Source organism: Octopus sinensis, linkage group LG10 (assembly GCF_006345805.1).
Source record: "Octopus sinensis linkage group LG10, ASM634580v1, whole genome shotgun sequence".
NCBI classification, from domain to species: Eukaryota; Metazoa; Mollusca; class Cephalopoda; order Octopoda; family Octopodidae; genus Octopus; species Octopus sinensis.
The window spans coordinates 29,172,587-29,190,086 of record NC_043006.1 but is presented as its reverse complement, the minus strand read 5'-3'; the positions used below and the strand labels follow the sequence as shown (position 1 = coordinate 29,190,086).

Below are 17,500 nucleotides of genomic sequence, written 5' to 3'. Positions count from 1 at the left end.
CATGCTGGGTATCAGTCAGCAAGTCATTTTCTTCAAGGAACATGATTAGTTTCTTGCGGACTATTCGTTCCATGACTTTGCTGATGTGTGAGGTCAGAGAGATAGGCCTATAATTTTTAGCATCTGCTCTGCTTCCTCCCTTATAGATAGGGCATATTACCCCTTCTTTCAATTTGACTGGGAGCTTACCACTTGCAAGAAAGCTCTGAAAAAGAAGTTGTAGCGGTTTTGCAAGGGCTCATTTGCACGATTTGAGAAGGATCGTTGGAAATCCATCAGGTCCAGCAGTTGAGTTTGTGTCAATCTCATCATACACATACATGCACGCATACACACACACATACATACACACACATACATACACCCACATACATACACATACACACATACATACACACACATACATACACACACATACATACACACATACACATACATATACATACACATATACACATACACACATATACATACACACATATACATACATACACATACATACACACACACACACATATACATACATACACACATACATATACATACATACACACATACATATACATACACCAATTTAGTGCTGTCTTATTACATTGTAAAAGTGAACAAACAATAGCAAAACATGTAAAGAGTTTTCACCTATACATGCTGAGTTCTAGAAGCATTGTGTTCTACCCACACATTACAATAAAATTTTCACCATACAGACCAAACTACATTACTACCATCACATCTATGCTCTGATCCTTGTTAGTATAACCTGGCACTTCTCCACCATCCCTCTCCTGCACTCATGCTGTTTCCCCCACTCTCTCTTCTCTCTAGTTGGGTAACCCTGTATCTCCTTTACAGCAGCATGCCTATTTCTGTCCTCATTCTTGCTAACTCTGGCTTGGTGACCACATACCTCCTCTACAGCAAGACACCTGTTTCTCTCTCTCTCTATCGCACTCTAATCTTTCATCATCTGACACAAGATCACCTCCTCCAAAGTTCCCTCCCCTCTCAAAGGTCCTTTTGTCTTGCAAGTTACTTAGTGACCCCACCAGTGCAGGGGGCCATGTAAAAAGCACTCAGTCCACTCTGCTGGGTGACTAGTGTGAGGAAGGGCATCCAGAGTGCCACAGACAGACACCAAAGTCTGGTGCAGTCTTCTATCTGGCCAGCTCCTGTCAAACCATCCAACCCATGCCAGCATGGAAGGTGGACATCAAACGATGATGATGATGACAAATATTAAGCATTGAGCTAATGCTTTCTTTTCTTCACAACACACTTATTTCTCATTGGATGTTTGATGTTCAATAGCAATAAGCATGTTAATACTAATTTAATCATTACATCAAGGTCTGCAGAGTTCAAGAGGAAGATAAATACAAATATATATTTATGTTTGTGCATTGTTATAGGAATTAAAAAAACAAAACACAATATTTCTGCATTAAACGATCTTTATCACTGACCTCTGACCAGTAATGCAACTTTGTCCAGATGTAACCTGGTTTATTTATAATGCTTACAATATTTTTGTGTGTGGGGGCACAGGTATGGCTGTGTGGTGAGAAGTTTGCTTCTCAATCATATGGCTCTGAGTTCAGTCCAACTGCGTGACACCTTGGGCAACTGTCTTCTATTGTAGCCCTGGGTCAACCGAAGCCTTGTGAGTGGATCTAGTAGATGGAAACTGAAAGCAGCCCATCTTTATATATATGTGTGTGTTTATCTTGGAGTTTTACTACCACCACTGCTTGACAACCAGTGTTGGCTTGTTTACATTCTTGTAACTTAGTGGCTCAACCAAAGAACTGATAGAACAGGTACCAGGCTTAAATAAACATAAGTACTGGGGTTAATTTGTTTGACTAAATCCTTCAAGGTGATGCCCCAGCATGGCCACTGTCTAATGACTGAAACACATAAAAGAAATATAAATATATGAAGCCACATAGCCACTCCTGTTCATCACTCACTACATTCCCCCTCTGCTTCCATCTCTAACCATCTGGTACTCTCCCCTCACTCCATATAACTCCCCCCCCTGGTCCACTGCCAATATTATCTCTTAAAGATTTTATTCTGGCACTCCATCATCACCATCTTTTTCTCCCAGATATTCCCACCCACCCTTATATAAATGCAGGGTAGCTATGTATCTTTTCTATAGCATGACACCTCTACCTGTGCTTGACTCAGGCATAAAGCCACTACTACAACCTCTCAAAACTCCACCCTTCTCTTGGGCAAGAGGGCTTTCCACCCCACCCCCCTTTTTTTTGCTAGTTACTTGGCAACCCCACAAATGTTGGTGGTAAGAAAAAAGCATTCTGTACACACTGTAAGGTGGTTGGTGTTAGGAAGGGCATCCATCTTATAAGATGGATGCCAAAGCTAACATGGAACATGATGCAGCCCTGTGATTCACCTGATCCTGCCGAACTGTCCAACCCGAGATATTCTCATCTCTGGTAAGTGAATGAATGAACTCTACAATATACATTGAGTATAGTCTTCCTCTTTCATTTATACTATTTTACTCTTTTACTTGTTTCAGTCATTTTGACTGCGGCCATGCTGGAGCACCACCTTTAGTCGAGCAAATGGACCCCGGAACTTATTCTTTGTAAGCCCAGTACTTATTCTATCGGTCTCTTTTGCCGAACCGCTAAGTGACGGGGACATAAACACACCAGCATCAGTTGTCAAGCAATGCTAGAGGGACAAATACAGACACACAAACATATAGACACACATACATACATACATATATATATATATATACGACAGACTTCTTTCAGTTTCCGTCTACCAAATCCACCCACAAGGCTTTGGTCGGCCCGAGGCTATAGCAGAAGACACTTGCCCAAGATGCCACGCAGTGGGACTGGACCCAGAACCATGTGGTTGGTTAGCAAGCTACTTACCACACAGACACTCCTACACCTATTCACTCCTTATACATACAACACTACAAATTACAGCTGGTTACTATCAAGTGTAAGTATAGAGTTATTATGAGAAAATATGTGGAAATAACAAGTTGTATATATATTACCAACTGATAGGGATAAAAAATATCAAGAAGGCTGAAACTGAAAGACAACAGATGATGAGAATAAGTTGTAGTTGCTATTGTCTGCAACTCCCACACGTTCTACAAAAACATGTCTAACACACAAACATTTAGTTATATCTGCAACAGAACAATATAGGAAACAGTTATTCTGTATATGAATAACAAAGAACTTTCTCTCCAATCCTAAACTGCTAACATGCTATGAAGAAAAGAAAAAGGAAATACACTCCATGAATTTCTTCTAGACTGTATATTTAATGAAATGTCTCACTTTATAAAATGTTTAATCAATAAGTTACGAGTTATTTCATGGTGATAATTTCTAAAAAGAATGAAAAAGTTCATACAAAGTTACAAAACACTAGACATTTGAAGAATTTCATATGAAGTCAGTGAAACAAACAGGAAATATCTGAATTCTATGCATCTTTTTTTTTTTTCTTATGACTTCTTAATTTCAATTTCAAATTTAAAATCTTGCTTCATATTATGGATGAAATGATTATCTCCTTTGTAACCATTAAGGGGATCACGCACGTTAAAACAATACTCTGTCCTTAAAACTGTCTATCTATGTCAATCCAAAAATGAAAATAAAAACAGGACTCCACAAAAACACACAACAAGAATACATATAACTCACAACACAGGCATCGCTAAGAGCTATACCATGTTCAAATTGTATGATGGGCTACAAACTAATTCCAGTGGATCTTACAGAGACCAAATCAATCTGTGTTGCTGTCATAACAATACTCAATGGGCAGCAGACTAAGAATATGGATGTATGGGATATCTCAGTTGCAAGCCTTCTGAGCTAAGACACTGAGTGATTCAAAAGACTGCATCACAGTTATATGGTTCCAGGTTCAATCCCATTGTGTGTCACCTTGGACAACTATCTTCTACTGTAGACTTGAGCTGATCAATACTGAGACTGTGCAGAAGCAAAAGCTCTCTCTCTCTCTCTCTCTCTGTATGTATATATATATATAATATATATATATATATATACATACATATACATACATATATACATACATATATATATACATACATATATATATACATACATATATATATACATACATATATATACATACATATATATATACATACATACAAATATACATACATACATACAAATATACATACATATACATACAAATATACATACATATACATACATATACATACAAATATACATACATATACATACAAATATACATACAAATATACATACATATACATACAAATATACATACATATACATACAAATATACATACATACATACAAATATACATACATACATACAAATATACATACATACATACAAATATACATACATACATGCAAATATACATACATACATACATACACATACATACACACACATACATATACATACATACATACACACACACACACACACACCACACACACATACACACACACATACATACACACACACATACATACACACACACATACACACATACACACACATACATACCATACATACATACACATAACGGGAAGCTTTATGAAAATAAACAAAAGACGAAGGCAGGTGGAATACAAACAAACAATTGTATTAGTATGGCGCTCAGGAATATAAATAAAACAAGTCTTTTACGTTTCGAGACTACGCTCTTCAACAGAAAGATACACAGAAAAGAAACACGGAGAGAAACAAGGAGAGAAAAAAATGCGTGCAGAGGCTAGCGAATCAACATGGCGATCTGATTTCGGCCAGAAGTCAAAGATCAAACGTGAGACGCAAGAGCGAAATTGGGGAGATACATACATACACACACATACATACACACATACATACATGCACACATACATACATGCACACACACATACACGCACGCACACACACGCACGCACACACATGCACGCACACACACGCATGCACACACACACTCACGCGCACACACACACACACATGCACACACGCACACACACACATACACACACACGCACACACACACATACACACACATACACACACACATACATACACACACACACACACACACATACATACATACACACACACATACACACACACATACATACATATATATACATAAACACACACACACAAAACATAATACTGTTTGGAGATACACATGCAACATGCACACTATACCTGCAAATGTGTATGCTGCTTGTGTGTGTGGGTGTGTGTGTTCATGCTCATATCTACGTTTAAAAATTGACACCATTTTCGTTGTGATCCATTATGTCCTATAACTTAGTGAGTCAAGAAACAGATTGATAAAATAAACTACATAATGAAATGAGTACTGTAATTGATAAGATTGCCTAAAACACTTGAAGGCAGAGCCCCAGCATGGTCATAGTCCAAGACTAGAACCAATAAAAGATGTACTGCCATTATGCCACAGAAATGTTGAAACGGATCAGACCAACCAGTTCCAACTCAAACAATTTTTTTAATCCTCTGTCTTTCTCCAATAAATGGTCCTTTTCCTGACAACACACATCACTTTTTACTTGTTACCCCAGCAGAATATAACTAGCTTTTTCCAGTATTAGAAGTGATAGGAGAAAGTTTTCCAGCATCCTATTTTCTCTGACACCTGAATTTTTTTTTGCTTCAAGCTGTTGTTTTGAAATGTCAAGTAAAACATAACTTACCTGGCAAGTTTGTAGGATAGACTTGAGAAGATCGAGTTTTTGATGACGCATGTGGCTTTTCTGAAGAATTGGGATGCCTCTGTCGAGGGGAAGGACTTTGGTTAATTTTTACATTATAGGTTTCTTCAGTCACAGTTGCAGGTATAGCATCTTCAATGGTATTTGTCCTGATATTTTCATCTGTTTCCACTACTGTTAGTAACAATGCATACATTTATATTAAAATAAAATAAAAACTGAAACAAACATACTGAATATTAAATGTCTGAAAATTCCTTCATTTTTAGAAGGGATAATATTTACTCAAATATAAAGAGAGAGAATTTTGCAGTCTGAGATTAATATATCATATTTTAACTTGACATATTGTTTTTAATTTTGGTATTATAATCTTGCAAGAAATTAATTTCTATTTGTGAAGTTGCCTTTGAAGAGAATCAGGTTGATGTATTATAAAAGAAATAAAAATGAATACTTGTAAGTAGAAGTATTAATCTGTTTGAGAGTGATGGCAAAAAAATTTGCATCTTATCACAAGTACAGCATCAAAGAGGCAAGTATACACAACAACCCCTATCTGAACTGGCTGTTGTGCTCCACAGAGTGGACAATAAGCTATTTAAAAGCTGAATCCATAACACAGTAAACAGTACTAACCTCTCACTGAAAAATGTGATTATGGAAACAGTTAAGGAAGTCACAAATGGACTCGAGATAAATATGAGAAGAAATGTCTAGTTTTGAATTTTGTCAAGAAGATAATGAAATTTTTTTTTCAACCTGGAAGGAGGCAGATTCAATTTGAGGAAACTAGAATAACATAAAAATATTTCAACAATATTACATGGTAAAAGTATAATACGATTTCACATATATTAACTAAAGAATATTCAAAACTAAATAACCCTTACAAAAAACCATTTATCTAAATTAAGAATCCCGTCATGGTTGTACAATGTAAATACAACTAAAAAGTGTTGTATATCAATGTATTCTTTAATAAACTTCAAAAAGGCAAAAACATAAGTGACAGACTTGTGATAAGATACAAAAGTTTCAGATTAACCCTCAAATCTTAGTCAAATTTAAGTCCTTCTGATAAAATAAGAAAATATAAAAAATAAATGAATTATAAGAAAATGCAACTTATATTAAGAAAGTTTAATAAAAATACAATGATTATACATAAAAATAATCATTGTTGCTATCAAGTTATAACTTATTAGAAGTTGCTTTATATTTTAAAAATTCATAAAAAATTTTATCAAGTTAAAACTGACATTAACAATTTCATATTAAACTAAAGTAAATTAAATAATTTTGATACTGATTCCATGACATTTTTTTGATAATGCGGAGTAAAAATTGTTAGTGGTAAAAGTGCAGTAAAACTAAACTAATTGATATTCAAAAGAAATATAAAAGAAAAAGCAAAATTTGAAGCCATATTTAATTCAGGGTACTTCAGCTTATTCAGGGTACTTCAGCTGATTGGTAAGCATGTTCAGGATTTTTAGGTAATTACATGTAAGCTTAGTTTTTGTTGAGAACACTATTGTTTTATTCCTTGGATCTAGTTTTATCAATTAGATCATAGTTAAATTTAAACTTGAACTATGAACTTCCTGTATTTAGAAATAAACAAACAATTGAATGAAAGTGCAAGACTGTTAATTTGAAATTCTTTTTGATGTTCAACAATGGGTGTTATGTTGAAACTTTTACAAGAGTAAACATTTATAACCATTCAAGAAAAATACACAAATGAATTTCAAGGGTCATACACACACAATCCGACTGCAAATATTTCATATACTGTTTAACATTTAACAATAGAAAAAAAAATACTGTGGATTAAATCAAAATATGGAAGTTGGAGACAGGCAGAATGGATTATGAACATTATTATTTGACAATAATAGAGACAAACTAAGTGTGTACATAGGCGAGTTCTAGACAAATTTGATAAACATAATTGACATATATGGTGAAGAATGTAACATATCAATAAGTTGCCCTTCATCTGTTTGTGAGGGTAAAAAGTGATGCTATATTTTTAGCAAATATTGGCCTCCACAAAGTACTAACACCATTTTCTCTCTTTTCCATCATCTCAGATGAAAAGTAAAGTTTTGAAACATTAGATCTTTCACTTCTGATAACAACTGAATTTATAATTCTTCTAGAACTCTACACTGCACAAATTATTACCTACACAGAATTTCTTCAGATTTTGACTTTATATTTATGAAGATATTGATCTGATATACTGAAGAAGAAACATTGCTGCTTTTTCTGTCATGCATAACCATATTTTCTATTCTTTTACAATCTCACATTTACAAAATTTATTTGCACAAACAAATTGTTTACTGGTAGTTGTTTAGTCCAGCACAGCCTTGGTTAAGCAAACCATTCCAGCCATGACAATCCGACCTTTCTCTTGTATTCAGAGAGCCCAGGTGTGCATTATTCAATGTTTTTGTTTAAGATGATATGGTGAGATTTGAGGAAGATTTGGCAGCTATCTCTAGCAGGGGGGAGCAAGTTTCTCCCTTGTTGGCTTGATTGTTTACTGGTATCCAACGTTTGTGTACAAAAGCCTGCTATAAATATCAACATAAAGAAATCTAATCATACAAGAAATAAAGTTGATTATCAAATATCCTCCCAATATTTAGAAGCTGGAAAGAACACTGTACATGGGTTCCAAAAGAAGCAGTAAAATTTGGTCAGTGAATGTGCAATGATAGCAAAAGTAGAAAGAAAATAGCATGAAATTGTTTATGATCAAGTGAAGGTGAATACTGAAAGTATCTGCTGATGTTGGTGATGAAGAAGAAAGTCATCAGTGATAAAAGTAGCTGTTAAGTGAAGTGAAATTATTTAACCCTTTTGTTACCAACACAGCTGAAACTGGCTCTCATAAGTTTTGAATTAAAATCTTCCACCAAAACTGAGTCACAATTTATGTTCCAAACACTAGCTTAATGATAGTTATTTTACTAAATTCTTTTGTTATATTTAAAATAATTGAAAGAAACATGGAGCATCTCAAAATAAATACGGTAACAAAAGGGTTAAGAAGCTAAAAAAAATTAAGTGAAGAGTGGTGAAAGGAAATCAAGTTCAAATTGGACCAGGTCAAGTTTGAAATATATCAAAAAAAAAAAAAAAAAATTAACAGAGCCAAAGAGAAACAAAACTGCCAAAAGATTTCTTTTTTAAAACACACACAAATATGCAAAGCATGATTAATGATAAACATGTTGAATAAAAAAGTGTGTTAATCATATAAAAACCCCAAAAGAGTGAAACTTAAAATATATAAACATTCAGTCTCTAAGGTACCATACACACACATAGACATCTGTGTGTGGTGTAAAATATATATTGTTTAACCCTTTTGATACCAACCCACCTGAAACCACCTCTGGAGCTGTAGTACAAATGTCTTGTTTTCAAGAGTTCTGAATTAAAATCTTTGTTATATTTAAAATTAATTGAAAGAAACAGAACATCTCAACAGAAATATGGCAACAAAAGGATTAAAGAATGATCCCAATCATTATTATATTGTTGTTGTTTTTTTTTTTTTTAGTAGAAAAAATAGAGAATTGAAGAAAGCAATTGATAACAGGGAATAAAATGTCTAATAAACTATTCTACTTTCCCTTGTGTGTAGCAAAATATTGCAATTTATTAAAATCAGATGTATCAGTAATCTCCTCGACGATCAATAAAAGAAGTGGCAAATTATACAATTTTCATGTTCAAATACAAAACTTCCATATTTGATTTACAAATAAGAAACTTGGAGTTCCTATTTACTTTAGCCAAAAACATTTTAAAAGTTTTAAATGACGTTGCTCTATTGTTATACAACAATTAATGTAGTAATTTTTAAATGAAATAGGACATATACAGTTAGTAAGCTCCAGATCAACTCTTATCAAGTAAAGCAATGATCAAAAGGTATTCTACACATATCTATTCTGTGGGTGCTTTTTATTCTTGTATCAGGAACAACACTGTCCAGTATGTTCTGTTTTATGAACAGGATTTGATGTAAGGGAGCAAAACCATACAAAGACTCACCCCTTTGGAGCAAGATGAAATGAGGCCATGTAAATCTTAAGTACACAACTTGCACTGGATTTGAACTTAAAATCAAATGGCTGGCAGGCAGATAATATGGTTACTCAGTTATATGACTTCTACGGCGTTCAAGAAAATGACATTATATTGAGATTTCAGTTACTATAACATTATATATAACAAATGTTTATTGTGCAGGAGTGGCTGTGTGGTAAGTAGCTTGCTTACCGACCACATGGTCCTGGGTTCAGTCCCACTGCGTGGAACCTTGGGCAAGTGTCTTCTACTATAGCCTCGGACCAACCAAAGCCTTGTCAATGGATTTGGTAGGCGGAAACTGAAAGAAGCCTGTCGTATATGTATGTATATGTGTGTGTGTGTATATATATATATATATATATAATATATATATATATATATATATGTATGTATGTATGTATGTATGTATGTATGTATGTGTGTGTGCACGTGTGTCTGTGTTGTCTCCCCAACATCGCTTGACAACCAATACTGATGTGTTTACATCCCCGTAACTTGGAGGTTCGGCAAAAGAGATTGATAAAATAAGTACTAGGCTTACAAAGAATAAGCTATGGGGTTGATTTGCTCGACTAAAGGTGGTGCCCCAGCATGGCCACAGTCAAATGACTGAAACAAGTAAGAGAATGAAACAGCAGTAACTTGGAGAAATAGCTTATTGTCCTTCTAAATTACAAAATTTTAGTTAATTGATAAGAACAGTACACATATAACTTTAGGAATTCAAAATACAGATCGTTATCCTTCATCTTTTACTTGTTTCAGTCATGCTGGGGCACCATCTTGAAGGGTTTTAGTCAAACAAATAAGTCCCCAGGACATATTTTTTAAGCCTAGTATTTATTCCATTGGTCTCTTTGGCCAAACCACTAAGTTATGGGAATGTAAATGCACCAGTTGTCAAGTGGTGATGAGGTAGAAACATGGACACAAAGACACACATAAACATAGAAATACAATGGGCTTCTTTCAGTTTCCATCTACCAGATTCACTCACAAGGTTTGGTTGGCCCGAGGATATAGTAAAAGGCACTTGCCTAAAGTACCATGCAGTGGGACTGAGCCCTGAACCATGTGGTTGAGAAGCAAGCTTCTTAACACAGTCATGCCTGCACCTAAGTCAGACAATTTTTTCAAAATAACATTTTCCTTAAATGAAATCAACGAAATGTGAAATTAAATATGTACTCAGATGACAATTTGAAAGCTTGCTCTAAGTTTTTAACTTGTAATAACTAACATTATCTTCCAACATACAATGACACAAGCAAACCTATGACTCAATTTTGGTTACTGGTCACAGATGATTCACTTCATGTACATAACGAATGATCTCAGTACAAACAACATTAGATTCTATTTACCAACAATCTATCTGAGAGCTTATTTAAAATCAATTCTAGAGAAATGGTCATCCATCAATAAAAGGGAGAGAGAGAGAACTTAGGGAAATAAACAGCAAAAAGGCTTTGGAATAAACAGCAGAATACTAAGCAATAAGATGGATGTAAGAGGGTAAAAGTATTTCAAGTTAATATTAAATCACAAGCAAATTCTCAAAACTTTTACAACAAAATCAAAAAAGAAAGTAGACAGTTGGTGCATATGTTATTTAGAGTGAGAAAATCTGCAGAAAAATCCAAGCCAGAAAGTAAAACAAAAATTTCATTAAAAAAATAAAAGCCTTTTAAAAAAGCCCCAGTATTTGACAAAGATTTCACCTCCTCTTGTTTGATGTGTTGGTGATGAATTTGCAGACTGCTGGGAAGAATCCCAGCAATCATCAATGTCCATGTCAAGATCTAAATCCATGTTCACATCTTCACTGCTCTCAGCTGCAAACAACAGTAATTTAAGGAGAAACAAGATATTAACAATGGTCCTCTGTAAATAAGGCTGGACAACGGGTCTGTAGCGGCTTCACTGAAATGTTCTATTGGTGAATGGGTAGAAAATTTTCAGTTCCTTGTCAAATAGAAACTTTTTTTTTCTTTTGGCTTTTAAAGGGTTTGTTAAATATTATGATCATGATTTTCAGGTAAGAATCTAAATCTAATGCATATTTACAAAAGAAAAAAAAATACTGTCAGTTGAAATCAACCTGTTTTTGGGAATTCAAATATAAACATCATCTGAATTGAAATTAAATGAAAAACTACTGAATGTGTATTTTAAATATATATATAAGCTTTGTCATCACCATCATTGTTTAATGCCCATGTTCCTTACTGGCATGGATTGGATGGTCTGACACGATTCAAGTGGTCCGAAGACTTTATTGCACTCTATTGTTTGGTTTGGTATGGCTTCTGCTGCTGGATACCCCCTCCCTCCTTTCCTAAAACCAACACTTTTCAGTGTGCACTGAGTGTTCTTTTAGTGGTACCAGCACTAGTGAGGTCATTATGCAGACTGCAAAACTAAGATTCCTTTCAACTGAGTGGTGTTGTAAGTAGCAATGGAGACAGCTTTATGGCATGGGATGGGATGAGGGGTTAAAATAAGAGAGAAGGGGCCAGAATTGCTGTAGAGGTCGATAATGTAACACTTTGTTACATTACAGACCAGAGGGTAGGAGTGGTTGGAGTAGAACTGGAGCGAGATAAAAAATAATGGTGAGGTGTCAGGGTGGATATGAGGTGAGAAGTGAGTGGCAATAAGAGACCAGAAAGTGAGTATGGGTAGAGGTTACAAAAGTGTATGGGAAAATGAGAGAGAATGGGTCAGAGGTGAATATAATGATGAACAAGTATTGTGGGGCAATAAGTAGGTGAGATAGAGAAAAGTAGGTGAAAACTGTGGAAATTGGGTAGGATTGAGGTGGGCTGAAGGGTGACAAATAATACAAGAGGTAGAGGAGAGTAGATGACAGAAAAGGTATAGAAATGGAGAGCAACAGAATAGAAATAATAATTACTTCTATTATAGGCACAGAAAGCCTGAAATTTTGGGGCAAGATATTCAATTACATTGACTCCAGTGTTTAACTGATACTTTACCTTTGATCCTTTTGAGATCAATAAAAACAACTTTGGCAGAATTTGAACTCAGGTGTAAAAACTAGAAGAAATGCTGCTAATGATTCTGCCAGCTAACCACCTTATTAATCATCATCATCATTTAATGTCCGTTTCCCATGCTAGCATGGGTTGGACGGTTCGACCGGGGTCTGGGAAGCCAGGAGGCTGCACCATGCTCCAGTCTGATCTGGCAGTGTTTCTACAGCTGGATGCCCTTCCTAACGCCAACCATTCCATGAGTGTAGTGGGTGTTTTTTATGTGCCACTGGCACAGGGGCCAGAGGAGGCTGGCAACAGCCACGTTCGGACAGTGCTTTTTATGTGCCACTGGCACGGGTATCACAACTACAATTTCCATTTGATTTTCATTTTCATGTTGATGTGCTTGACTCAATAGGTGTCCTCAAGCACAGTTGGTAGCCCTACGATCCAAGGTACTTTTGAGTGGGCTGGGGCTGGTTATGCGAAACTGGTGTAGGTTACAGATGTGAACTCACTTTATTTGCCAGGTCTTCACAGTCACAGTATGTCTCCAGAGGTCTCAGCCCTTTTCAAAGTTATTTACTTTGAATTATTATCTCATATCTGATTAGCCTGTTATTACGTAGCATGCTTCATGATTTTAGTATACATACCTTACTAGTATTTCCTATGTTCTATATACTCTGGGAACACATTAAAACCCTTTCCAGGGCTACTTTATTTGAATTCTTACTATCGGGTAACTAATTTCATGTTATTACATAACTGACTTCACAATTTGGATATTCATAACTTATTGGGAATTCCTAAAAACAAGATTCTGTTTAAGACCATTCAGTATTCTCTGTAAATGCACAAAAACTGTTTTAAGCATTACATACTTTGTATTGTTGTTATTGGATTAGCGAAACAATTATGAGAATGGAACCAAGGGATAAGCCCAGCTTTCCCAAGAATTACTGGGTGCGTCAGCTAGTTTCATACTATTTCTGAAGAGGTTAATAAATTAGACATGTCTTAGTTCATCTAGTTGATAGTAATAGGTATTACATCTTCTGGAAATATTAGCTGCAATATATATATATAATATATATATATATATATATATATAATATCCTTGAGGATAATCATCTCATTTGCTCTGATTCTATGAATCCTTTCACTATCTACATTTAATAAAAATAAATCCAGGGGTACATTCCAGTTTTATAAACTACTAATGCCTCTAAGAGACCTGATTTTTCTTTACAATTTCCTCCATGAATTTTCAATGAAAGGTACATAGAAATAAAATAAATCAGTGTAGCCTTTGTAAACTATTTTATTAAAGTCATACCCCAAACCATCAATATACTACAGTATTTCTTTTATATTTTATTAGGATTTGAGACATAGTAGAGTTATTCTTAAATTAGATAAGTTCTATAAATTCTACATACATTGCCTGCCATTGTATAAGATTTCTGAGGTATCATCTGTATTTAAATTAATCAAGAGCATTTTGAAGAATGAAAGAAAAAAAAAAGTTGCCAAGTCTTACATTTGGTTTTACAGTAACTACATAAAGAATGGAAAGAGAGGGAAAAAGCATCTATAAATTTCTTAAATATGTTAACAAATGCAAAATTAATATTCCTTTCTCTCAAAAGAACTTCATGGCATAAAACAAATACTTACTGGCCCAATAACAAAGCTTCTCCTGCCAGTTTGACATTTCTTTTTGACTGCCAGCATCTAGCAAAAATTCAGCACCATCTTTGAGTCGTAATCGCAGAACATTTTCTCGCTTTGTATAATCTGTTGCTTCTTCACAAATTGCTTTGTTGATATTCAGGCTATGTGCAGCAGGTATTTTATCTTCTAATGCTGTGGAGGTGAAAGAGAAAAAAACTTTTATACCTCAGTCTGAAAATACCAAAATTTGAATTTTCATTATCAATAACAAAACTTGCAATCAAACTCAAAAGTTTAAAACTTCTAATCTAAAAATTATTGAAATTTATGTTTGATATAAAAATTCTTAGAATTTACCAAGAAAATAATTTAATGAATCTTTTGCAAAGAAAGATATAACTAAAAATGGGGTTTCAAATAAAATATTGCATGACTTTGAATTTGAAATAAAAATTCAGATATCTTCCATACCATCTTTATCTTTAAAAAAACACAAAACTTTTCCACATAATGCAGTATAAAATGTTTTCCAAGAGCGAAGAGCTGCTTTTTTGCCTCCAGCCTGTAGTTCATGCTTTCTTTCAAGAAAGCCTTCAATTTCTGGAAAATGTAGGTTATCTGGAAGGTGATATTTTTCTTTAAAGCTGTGAGTTTTACGTCGAAAACTTAGGTTAGCGGTTCTCCTAATTCTATTCGAGTCCTCAGTTTTGTCCTTTTTATTAAGAAGTGAAGACATTGGTGGGGTTTCGATATGAGTGTGTTCCTCGCTCTGGGTAGAAGGTTGTTGAGTAAAGCTTCCAGAGCGCTGCAGAGTCGTCATGGGTTTATTGGATTTCTCTCTCATTGAACGACGCAGTAAATTCTGTACCATTTTGTGACCCTCAGATGCTTGCAATGAATCAGGTTCGAAGGAACTCGTTCTGGAGGGGGGGAGAAAAAAAAAGATAAAATAACTTGTCTTTCGCATTTAAAAAAATGGTTGAAACAAAATTTCTTCTGAAGCAAATGACCATACATCCAGTTAATATTCTACACCTCACCATTATTACTTTGATATCAGACAAATAAGTAATATACTAAAAGGGAAAAATGCTTCAACCGCACAAACACCCAATATAATTTTCTATCCACACTGTTATTTCAAAGCTGTATTAAATGAAAGCTTCTGAACTTTTATTTGATAAGTCAAATCAGAAAGAAATAGCTTCAAAATTTAACTTAATAAAACAAGCAAAAAAAAAAAAAAAAAAAAGAAATCTGTATCATTATTTAAATATCAAGATTTATATGAAAAAATATTAAAGTTATTTTTATTCGAGTCACTAGGGAATTTCTTTTTAATGGAAATACAAAGAATTTATGCACTTCAGAATAGTTAATTTGAAAAATCAAAATCGGGTTTCCTTCAAGGCACACTGTATATTTGGAGAAAAGATCATGTAGCATGTTGTGGAGATAGTGAAACCCAAAGATTCCAGAATGTCAATATGAAAAGCCTCGCAAAAAAGGAGTGGGAGGGATGTGTTTTTCAAGCAAGAAACTGGTTTTCAACAAAATAGGTTTTTAGAAATAATTGGTATTTAAGACACACTTTCCTCATCATCATTGCAAAGTATGCTGTCCTCAAATTTAGGATTGTAAAGATGCGATCTCTAATTTAAAGGTATTAGGGAGTTTGTTGACAAGTTGATTGCTATATTGGAAAATTTAATAGATTACATTAAAGGTTCCATTTCACTGAATCACTATGTTATTTAGTTCCAGATCAGCTCTGATCAAGTACACCTATTATTAAAGGCCTTTCAGTTGTAACCAAAGTGCTTTTTCTCATGACATATACTTGATATTACATTATCCAATGTATCCTCCTTTTTTAAGATGGTAGGACACAATTTCTAGCAGGTCAAGTGAATCCCTCACTAGTTTAATAAATACATCATTTTATCTTTAATGAACATCACATGGTAGGTTAAATTTTGGTGAGCTGGATGCATATTTTGATTTCAAGTTGGAGTGATTTAGTTTCACTTAACTAATGTAATAATTAATGAGAGGCTTTTAAGGCATAACAGTGTGTACCTTCTATGGCATATCCCTGTTATAGCAAACTGAGTTTAGTAATAAATAAGCATTTTCTTTTTTATAAAAAAGAACCTCATTAAGTTTATTCCTATCAATATAGAAGTAGCTTGAAATGGGAGCATTGATAAGTTAGAAAATTACTATCAACAACAATAAATTCCTACTTGTTGCTAAACTTCCATATAGATGGCAACATTGAAAACTTTAAGGAGTTTATTAAATGCTAGGTAAGCAATGACTCACAGACCATGCCTGTTGACAATATTCTGAAACCAGTAAATGTTCATTAACCAGTTTGGTAGTAATAAAAAAAAAATGTGTAAAGTATCTGGGTTCAGCAATTCAGAAAAGTGTCTTAGATTCTGATAGACTAAACTTGTTGGAAGGTTAGAATATATGATGTTGCCTTTCTGTGATTGCTATTGAAAACTAAGTTGTGAAAAATATTTTTATAAAATTTTTGTGTAACAAGAAATGAAAGAAAGAAAAGAGAAATAACGCCCAAATTTTGTAATAAATTTACTCCAGCATTCACTTAGAATTAATCGATTTCTTCAGAATAGGAAGAAATGCTTGAACTAGTTAAGCTTTAAAAGTATATTGTAAACATTTATTGCAGTAGCTAGATTTTGGGAACCACAATGAATGAGGAACCACTGAAAACCTTTACACACTGTGTAGCCAGCAAGCAACCAAAGGTTACCTTCACACTCACAAAAAAAGAAAGGAGCCATCACCAACTGCACCCATATGCAGCATGCAACAAAGTAAGGAACATACCAACTCAACAGCTACAAAAGCTGAAAGAAAAACAATGGATTAGTATGTTATATCAAAGCTAATGTGATTGTTATCGTTGCC

At 34.3% G+C, this 17,500-nt stretch overlaps 1 protein-coding gene across 6 annotated transcripts in view; it reads right to left on the bottom strand.

Annotated features, from left to right (window-relative positions):
* Window positions 1-17,500, bottom strand: part of LOC115216340 (spectrin beta chain, non-erythrocytic 1) — a 242,972-nt gene that overhangs the window by 12,097 nt on the left and 213,375 nt on the right. For 3 of the 6 annotated variants that reach the window (XM_029785570.2, XM_036506463.1, XM_029785571.2), the window contains 4 exons: window positions 15,029-15,477; window positions 14,561-14,749; window positions 11,603-11,716; window positions 5,745-5,936 (listed from right to left, as the gene is read on the bottom strand). In XM_029785570.2, the coding sequence (XP_029641430.1) occupies window positions 5,745-5,936; window positions 11,603-11,716; window positions 14,561-14,749; window positions 15,029-15,477 (944 nt within the window). Of the gene's footprint in view, window positions 1-5,744; window positions 5,937-11,602; window positions 11,717-14,560; window positions 14,750-15,028; window positions 15,478-17,419; window positions 17,440-17,500 lie in introns of those variants that run through there. The other 3 variants (XM_036506462.1, XM_036506464.1, XM_036506465.1) reach the window with 3 other exon arrangements.